The following is a 9,490-nucleotide window of genomic DNA, read 5'->3' as shown; positions in this document are numbered from 1 at the left end:
AGAGGAAAAGGAGGAAGGAGTAACATAATTATAATGTTGGGGTATATTGCTTAAGGGAGTGAAAGTGAGAAAAAAAACCTTTCAACATCATGTGTTAGGGTATATATAGGGGGAAAGCCCCTGCCTTGTAGAGCCATGTCACTGACAATATGAATGGTGATTCGTTTGTGTGGTCGGTCAGGTGACAAGTCCGTTATATGTTTATTTTCGTTAAGTGCATTACTACGTGAGCCTGCTCTGACATTTCTTTAACGGATGACTTAATAAGGGAGTTAATAGGCGATTAAAGGCGAATTACCTTCTTGTAAGTGGTATGATGTTTACGGGTGGTAACCATCCAAACAACCATTTGTAGGTGCACCTCAAATTGTTCCTCGTGTTGCGGTGTCTAAGTTGGGCAGGGTATAACATAAACCAAATTAAAAACATAATAAACCCAAAAAAATGTTCGACATTTGAACGTTAAACACCACATAGATCATGCTGGGAGACAGATCGGTAAAAAGGGCGAGCTGAGTCGGCCTGGGTTGTTGACATTTATGGGTATTTATGTAATTCAGCATTAAGCCCAGTCACGTGATCATTGATATCATCCTCGTTTTGGTATCTGTCATCCCCTTCCCGCTCGTCTTTTTAAATTTTACTCAAAAAAAAAAAAGAGGGTCCAAAATCCAAACCCTGAGTTTCAAATTCATGCTTCATCAGTTGAAAACTTCAGTCTACTTGCAACTTGTAACTGTCAAATCTTCTCCAATCATTACATTTCCTCATTAATTTCCCAGGAACTGATCTTCCTTTGTGAGAAAAATTGACAAATGGAGGGCGACCTCTTGGAGATCTCTGAGGAAGACAATGATTCCTTGCTTTTACAGCACCAGCAAATCCAAACCGATGTCGTTTCCAGCTTTGACTCTTCCTTTTTCTCTTGCTCCCCTCTCCATTTCCCTATATCCAATCCCACAGGTCACTTCCTTTTTGTGTGTGTGTGTGTGTGTGTGTGTGCGCGCGCGCTTTGGTTACTCTTTGTTTTGGTAGATTTCGATCTAAATTTGAATATCCTAATTTTGCAGATGTGAAAGCGCGATGCCCTACCTTTTCTTCCAATATTAACAAAGAGAATATCAGCAATACTGAGACTAAATCTGAACTTCCAAAGCTAAGTTTGGAGCCGCATCATATGAAGAGGAAAAAGAAAGTTGGAGGTTATAATTTGAGAAAAAGTTTAGCTTGGGACCGCGCTTTCTTCACTGAAGAAGGTATTGCACACTTTCTTACTTTGATTTTATTTTGGTATTGTTAATTAAAAGAATGAAATTGATTCTTCTAATGTAATTTTTCTTTTGTGTTAGGTGTTTTGAATTCAACGGAATTATCTTTGATTAGTGGGAATTTCAGTAAGTTGAGTGGTGAGAAATTGTTGACTATAGAGGAAGAGCCGGGAGAATTGTTATCCGGTGATTCATCTGATTTGCAGGCACTTGAGAGTAATTTGTTTAAAGAGTTGCCATTAAATAATAGTAATGCGAAAGAGGAAAAAAAGATTGGTATTAGTAGCCTAAGGCAGAAGAGTTCTGGTTCAGCCTCTCGTTTCATGGTTGGTTAGATATTCTCCAATGTATATGCATATAAAAGTATCTCTAATTTCTTTCTTTGTAAGTTGAAAGCAATTTTTGATTATGTTAACTATGAATTTGGTCAGGTGAAACAAAATGTGCTTTCAGATCATGCCGTTAATAGAAGTGGTTCTAAGCGTAGCGGATGTCCAAGGCCTGTGATGTCTTCTGCATATCCTTCCTAGTTATGGTTTTGGTGAATTGTTAAGAAATCGTGGCTAATTTTTTTGAATGCTTATTATCTTTACTTTTTCATTATCTATTCTGATTTATTGAAGAGTTTACCTTGACTTTCCCTCACTCCTAAAAGACCTGCAAATGTGAGCACGACAAAAACGGCTGTTAAGGAGCCAAAAGTTTCTAAAATACCTGCTCCAAAGTCAGAGTCTTCAACTGCCAGGAGTTCTCCAAACTTAAAAAAACCAAAGCGAAATCAGAGTGCTCCAGCAGGTAATAGGGCGTATAATTGTTTTCTGGAATTCCTCCTTGGTTTGTATTTGTCATGTTAAATTAACTTTTTTGGGTTAAAGTAACCTATACATTTGATAGTTTTGCACCTTTCCGTAACATGATTATCTTTGTTTCTTTTTCACTCTGTTGCACTTCCATGGTCTGATACGTGCACAACTTTTGGATTTATATTTGACATGTGTAATATGAAATTTGATATTTTTTTTGGGTCGGTTTCTTTTCTTGTACAGCAGTCAGTGCCCACAGAAGCATTGGATTGGCGGTTTCCAACAAAAGTACTAAAACTACTCAAAATGATGCAAAATCTAGTCTTTCTAGTAGATCTCAAATCACAAAATCCTCCATTATACAGCCTAAAAGAAATATGGTGAGACTAAAGCTTTTGAATGTCTTTGTTTATGAAATTTTTTGGGAACTAAATGATGACTAACAATTTTGTGGTCCTTTGCCTTCCTTTTGAAACTAAGAAACACTTCTTATCTTCAATTTCTCTTTTTTCTGCACAGAAAAGCTCTGGATTGTCAAGTCATTCATCAGCCCTATCACAGAATCCATTAGAGAACAAGGTAGATAATGGCTTAAAGGTCAACAAAGATCCTGTTGTGGCTTCTGGTCATGGATCTATAGATAAAGAAGCTGGTTTCAACAAAATTGCTTCTCTTCCTGAAAGTGTTTGCCATATTGGTGGAAACACTCAATATGCACAACAAACTGTAAAACCATCGGGCTTGCGGATGCCTTCACCATCATTGGGATTTTTTACTCAGGTATGCTAATCTCACTTACGTCAACAGTAAATTTTGATGTATTTAGGATTTTTAGAAGTATCAGTGGAGGTTCTCCCCTTTTTCTGATTGATTCATGATCTTGTTTTGCAGTCAAAGATTAATGCTTCACATAATATACAAAGCAGCTCCCAACAACGCAATAACCCAAAGTCTAATATTCCTAATTTGCTGAAGCTTGGTGTCTTAAATTCTACTTTTGAGATCTCCACTCCATCTATGAAAGTACATGTAGTGGCTAATGATGTAGCAGCAATTGCTAATGCAAGGATGTCAAGCATAGAACTGTCTGTTCCATCGAGTGCTAGTTCTTTATGTGAAGACATCAGACCCGATTCTAGAACAAGTAAAATCCCAAGGATGGCAGTGAGGGTTCCTTGTAATTCTTACAATCATGAATTAACTAATAATCAGCAACAATTGCACGCCACTGACAGTGATCTTAAGCAGCAAAGTGAGAAAGTAGAATTTCAGTGTACTGATGACAAGTTACTCCTGCAAAGCGAGTCCTCTGAAGAAGTGAAATTAGATTGTAAGGGAGAAGACCTTGTTATCCCCAGAAGTCTGTATCAAATTGGCAGTGAATTTAAAGATCCCCATTTTTTCTCTTACCATGGCCTGCAGGTAAAAAGTGCCTTGAAGGCTGATAATGCTGGCAACCAACTTTCAGGAAATGAACAGAATAATTCGTTGACCAAAGATTTTGATCTCCTTCCGCAGTTGCATTCTTGTGATGTGAATAGTAGTAACATACATGGTTCTCCAATATTAAACAGTGACCGGATTAGCATTCATAACAGGCATGAACATTCAAGCAAACAAGCTGAACATGCAAAACCTTGCACCTTTGAAGATGATCAGGCAAGCAATGAGAATGAGAGACCACATATTAATAATGATGGTGCCTTGGTCAAGGAGGGAGAACCTTTAGAAGAATTTCTTTGTTCTGACAGTGTGCAGAATAAAGGTATCTGTCCAAACGTCAGAGATTGCAATGCTAGTGAACTGGAAAGGAATGATGGTTTATCTCGTTATGGGGGCAGAATTCAAGGAAATGATGGTTCTGTTGGGGCTAATGATTTAAATGAGCAATCACATGTAGCAGATGCACAAAAGGATTCTTTTGAATTTGATTTATCTCTTGAAGGCAGCAGTGGTATTCTGAATGCTTCAGAAGCTGACAACCAGCACACACATGTCAATGATGTAACTAAAAAAACAGTTCAACAGCTACCACTTCCTGATCCATGCATTGTAGTAGAAACATTTTTCCAGGATAATTATGAATCACATTCAACTGATTGCTTATTACGTGGAGAAATCTTCTCTTCTGAAGAGTTGCTGGCTGAAAGCAATCTTCGACATGCTAAAGGTGTTGCCCGTCAAAGGGGATTGGCAAATTCCAGTTCTCCATGTGGAATTCCACCTGCACTGCAGAATTGTGTTCATGAGATGGCTGAGTGCCTACATGTGGAGAAGGAGCCCTCAATTTCTACTGATTCACAGTGCAACCATGACATTGAGCTCCTTTGTGAAGCTACTTCATCTAAAGGATTAGAAAGGAACAAGGAAGACCAGGTAACTGGAGCAATAACTTCTTGTGATGTTGGTGTCAGCAATGACTATCTAGGAAGTGGCGATCTAGGTATCAGAGAGATGGATGATTCCCATTCAATATCCCCCCTTGGCCTAATAGATGATATCATTGACCTTAAAAATGTTGAAGGCAATCCATATTATTTGTCTGCAAATTGTAATTCTACCATTTTAGAGCCAGGAGAAAAGATCACTTGTAATTTTGATGCACCCGCCATGCTTACTAACTCATCGCTTGATAAGCAAAATGATTGTGAAACTATTGCCCAAGATGAGGTGATACAGTCCTCCTGTGAAGATGGTAATAACTTCCAAGAGAATCAGATTCTAGAGGCATGTAATTGCCTTTTCTCTGTGGAGAGACAACTTTTAGAAGAGTCCAGACATTTTGATGATAGTGACAGTTGTGCAGACATTGGTCCCAGAGACAAAATTGTTATACGAGCAGTGGAAGGTCCTGATCTGTCTCAGGTGCAAACATATGATCCATATGACGACTGTGCTGATGGAGGTAATGAGACGGCTAATGGATCTTTTTGGAAAGATGTATGCTTACAGTCCTTCGATGGTGGTCTTTCATTTGATAGCTGCAAAACTAACCTTTTCACTTCCGCAGAAACTAGCAACTCTGCAGTAATTGAGAATTTAAATAAACCTCCTGAGCTTCAAAGTGATGTCACTGTTATGCCAGAGCAAGGCAAATTTGGATTGTCGACTACTGAGGAAATATCTAGCCATATCAAGATTACGCTGTCAGATGACAACTGTGATGCTTGTAATGATATGACCAGGCCTTATAATGAACAAAGTGGCCAAGTAACCACTTTGAATGTTGAGTTGTCTTCATTGAGTGAAGATCAAATTTCTGGAGCAGGAAATTCGTGCAAGTTACAAGCATTTTGCTCGTTGGATGAGGAGCCAACATCCTCTATCAACACAAGTCACATTTCTTCAAATGGAAGTTTATTACAGGAAGAAGTCAACAGATTGGAGAATGATGTGCCAGAGGAATCAAACAGTTCAGCGATCCCTGTGGAAGTTAAGGGCACAACTTTGGTGTAAGCATCATACCTAGATCAATCTCTATCCACATTTTTCCCTATCTCTAATCATAGTTTCAGTGAACTTCTATGCTTATTGAGAAATTTTGAGGTGTCATAATTTCAAAAAGATGCTCAAGTCTGGCTTGTTGATGGCAGTGACACAAAACAAGTTGCTCCTGTAGTAAGGCCCCCTTTGAACGCTGTTCCATTTTCAGATGAATGGTTAGCTGCATTTGAATCTGCTGGAGAGGTAAACTTTTCATAGTCCTGTTATTTTGTGAGGTTGAAGACATGAAATTACTTTTATCATGAAGTACCATGATCAAGTGTATTATTATTAAGCAGTTCCGTTTAATAACTAATCAATTACATAAATTGTAAGATGAGTATGAGCTCTAAAAAAGACATTTTTTGCTAATTTAGCCTTTCACTTCTTCTAGTTTGATTGGAAAGTAAGTTTATAGCGGAAGAACTAAGGTACTTTTAAGAATATGTGTTTAGCCAAATTTAATACTGTCTATTTTTTTCACTCAGGAAGTTTTAACCATGAAAAGTGGTGCTGTACAAAATTCGCCTAAGGACAAATCTCTACCCGAACCCAGCCCATGGTCCCCGGTACACTTCAACTTCCTTTTAAAGCTTACAAATGCAATTCAGTGTTACCTTCTTCTTCTTCTTCTTCTTCTCTCTCTCTCTCTCATGCAACATTGCTTATTAGTTAAGGACAAAAAATCTCTTCCAACCTCGGATGTTCGGAGTGGATATGTTAAAGCATTTTGAATCATATTTTTAGTCCTAGTATACTACAATCAGGCAGTAATCGAACTTTTTTTTAATTACATGTGCTGGATATCTATTTCTGAAATATATTTGGTTATTGTTATAGGGTATGATACTCAAATATGAAAAAAAGCTTATATAAAATTGAGTACACTTGATTCTATTTGACATATATGTCCAATATGCACCCCAAGTCCAGGTTACATAGCTGAGAGTTTAAACTTGACCTTGACATGCTCTAAATTTTTTTTTTATTTGTATGCTGTTTAAGCATCTTGTTTCCTAGTCAATGTAGAGGAATTGAGATTATTTATGAAGGAGAGAGATGATACCAACTCATTTCCAGTGATACTTTTCACATCTGTTCAGGGGTTACTGTGAATATTGTATCTGTCATTGGTCATAGTCATGTTTTGGGACCTAAAATTTTCACTTGTAATGTACAACTAATGCCAAAAATGTGATGTGATTTTCAGGTAAGAAAGAAAAACAATCAAAAGATGGGCCCGTTTGACTGCACAAAGTTCACCAACACAAATATCCCGCCTGGTTTTGAATAACAGAGGCCGAGAGGTTCCCCTAACAATTCTTTTCTATTTTCTTCACTGCTAACAGAAGCCACAATTGTGTACTATCACGCAACACCTAACGAATATTTTGAAGGCTTTAGGCAAATATAAATGCCAGAATTCTGGCATATTAAAACAGCGAAAGAAAAGCTTCCAAGTTCTTTGACCATAATTCGTCCAGTTTAAGGGATTGTCAACTTCACCTTAATTTGGCCACTACCATTTCTTTTATTTACTTTCTACTATTTATGAAAGTATTACTGATTAATATGGATAAAATGTAGTAAAAGCTGATCTTAGAAAATTTTCTACTTTCCTAACAGTAAATTATTCTTGTTTGGAACAAAAGGGTAAAGAAAAGTTCAACTTGAAATATGGAGGCTTTTTAAAAGCAAAAATCTGATGTAATGAAAAGTTGCATATGTTGTTGAATTTCATTTTATGAACATAATATAATTAAATAAATATATTGATTAAAAATTTGGTTCATCATGTCTTTTCCATTCAAAATGTTATGCAATCATATTTTGGTGCATTAGCAAAAGCAAATCTCAAAGGCAACTGTTTTAACTGATAATTAGGAAATCTTAATTAGTGTACAAAAATAATTGAACTTTTTATATTATTTATATTTAACAAATCAATCTTTAAATTTAGAAATATAATTGTATTTGTTATTTATGTTAAGTTTTGACTTTATTATATCGATTAAAATTATTGATTTATTTTTTAAAAAATAATATCAACTCTTTTTTTAGAATGAAAGTATTGATTTTCAATGCTTGATTAAAATAATTTTTTTTACATTGAACAAATAGATATTTTAATTTCACGAATAGGACATATAATATAAATAGTATAAAAGGTTTATGTAAGTATGAAAAAAGCTGTTTAATTAATAATATCGTTTTCAAAGTTTAAATTTAACTTCTCACTTTAAAAGTGCATTACACTCCACCCTTGTCGGTGGATAGTAAACAAATTTCATGTTAATATTTTACCATTAAAAATATTTAATATTTTAAAAATGAAATTTCTAAAACACAAATGTTTTTAATTAAATAGTAAAAGATGGGAAGTACAAATTCTGGCCTTAATTTTTACCCAGGTTAAGAAAAGTGCACCGCCTTTCTTAGCACTTGCTTTTATTATTATTTCATCAATAACGGTCAAAAGATTTTCTTGATTTCTTTCTTTCTATAAAAGTAGTTCAATCTCTTCAACTCTCGCTCTCTTCTTTTGGTTTTGGTTTTGTTTTTTGCCTCCCAGTTAATAATCTCTGTTTGTTCAACCCAGTTGGACGCCATGGCATTGCCTGTAGAAGAGCTTACCCTTGTACAACTTCAACAATTTCACAACATTGATCGCATGGCTTATTCTAGACTGGTTTTAACCCACCGTTTCGACCCTTTCCCCTCCATGAAGATCGTTGCCTTTTGGAATTTTCTTGAAAGAATCGGCTTCAAACACTTCCTTCACAACCTTCTACATTTCTCCGATCCCATGATTTTTTCTTTAGCCAAAGAGACCCTCGTCTGCTTGGAATGCTTGTTTTGTTCCCCGCAAGAAATCTTCCCTTGGGTCCATCTCGATTTCCCGGAGATGAACAAACTTGTTGGTCAAGAAATCTTGCTGGGTTTTCTTTTCAAAAACAGGGAAACCGTTAAAGGGATGATTGAGGACTTCGTCAAGGACGTGTGCCAAGTAGCATTTATGGATATAGTTGAAGGAAACTTGGGTTGCAAGCCATCTTCAAACCCTGACTCTGAATTGGATTCTCCAACTTCTGATGATGGGGGAGACAATGGGGAGCTTTCCACAGACGATGGTAAGGCCAGAGTTGATTCAGAAGACCGATCATTGTTTATGACATTCTCTAGGGGACATCCGGTTTCAAACCAAGAACTTCACGGTTTCATTGTGGGGAAATACGGCAAATGTGTGGAGGCAATCTATATGGATAAAAACCCGAAGCGGTTGTTTGCTTGTGTCGTCTTAAGGTCACACTCTGACTTGTCTAGGATTCTTGGGGGTCAGAAACTGGTGAAGTTCTTCATTAATGGCAAACAAGTTAGGGTTCGAAGATTTGTCCCCAAATGTAGGAAATAGTCCCAATCCACAACCAAACTAACAGGTTAGCACTAGTTTTGTCCCTAGAGGTGAAATCATTACTACGTTCTTGTACTAAATTAGTCATAGTCTTTAAACACTGATTTGTTGATTTATGACAAGGTTTCTAGGAAGAAGGGGAAAAAAAAACACAAAATCAAGAACATCCTTTTATTGTAGTTTGTCTGTCTGTGTGGTCATAAATTAGTGGGAATTGACCAGAATTGTATCAGAAAATCCCCGGTGGAGTGGTCTTCTTCACATCATACTAGCTTATCAGTAGTTATATGGTAACACTTTTATGTTCCATATTGTGATGTTGTGTAATGCTTGTCCATTCAATTGTACCCCAAGTTTATCTGTTTCTTTAATTGAGCAGCAATGGCAATAATATAAGATAAATCCCTAAGCTACTAATAACAATGGCCCAAAATATGTTGATGGGTGTTGAGTGCATGGATCCTATTGCCATTGGGACTTTTGAAGTTTATGAGTGCTTTGAACATCACATTGCTAAAGTGCCC

General features: G+C 36.6%; 2 protein-coding genes across 4 annotated transcripts; both read left to right on the top strand.

Moving 5' to 3' along the window:
* Nucleotides 1-625: 625 nt before the first annotated feature.
* On the top strand, nt 626-7,255 carry LOC107954253 (uncharacterized). 3 transcript variants are annotated; one of them, XM_016889757.2, is made up of 12 exons: nt 626-963; nt 1,071-1,256; nt 1,350-1,594; nt 1,700-1,785; nt 1,915-2,063; nt 2,315-2,451; nt 2,591-2,851; nt 2,963-4,976; nt 5,082-5,523; nt 5,665-5,758; nt 6,043-6,123; nt 6,765-7,255. In XM_016889757.2, exons 1-12 carry the CDS (start codon nt 816-818, stop codon nt 6,846-6,848), a joined length of 3,927 nt encoding a protein of 1,308 aa, XP_016745246.1. In that variant the 5' UTR covers nt 626-815; the 3' UTR covers nt 6,849-7,255. The 3 variants fall into 3 exon arrangements, with proteins under 3 accessions (XP_016745246.1, XP_016745244.1, XP_016745243.1); XM_016889755.2 differs by having other exon boundaries at nt 2,318-2,451; nt 2,963-5,523; XM_016889754.2 differs by having other exon boundaries at nt 2,963-5,523.
* A 719-nt stretch (nt 7,256-7,974) lies between these two features.
* On the top strand, nt 7,975-9,330 carry LOC107956664 (uncharacterized). Its single transcript, XM_016892246.2, has one exon. The coding sequence runs from the start codon at nt 8,163-8,165 to the stop codon at nt 8,964-8,966; it is 804 nt and encodes a 267-aa protein (XP_016747735.1). The 5' UTR covers nt 7,975-8,162; the 3' UTR covers nt 8,967-9,330.
* Nucleotides 9,331-9,490: the final 160 nt, after the last annotated feature.

This window comes from Gossypium hirsutum, chromosome D07 (genome assembly GCF_007990345.1).
Source record: "Gossypium hirsutum isolate 1008001.06 chromosome D07, Gossypium_hirsutum_v2.1, whole genome shotgun sequence".
Taxonomy (NCBI): Eukaryota; Viridiplantae; Streptophyta; class Magnoliopsida; order Malvales; family Malvaceae; genus Gossypium; species Gossypium hirsutum.
The sequence above is the reverse complement of the archived record's forward strand: the minus strand, read 5'-3'. Positions and strand labels throughout refer to the sequence as shown.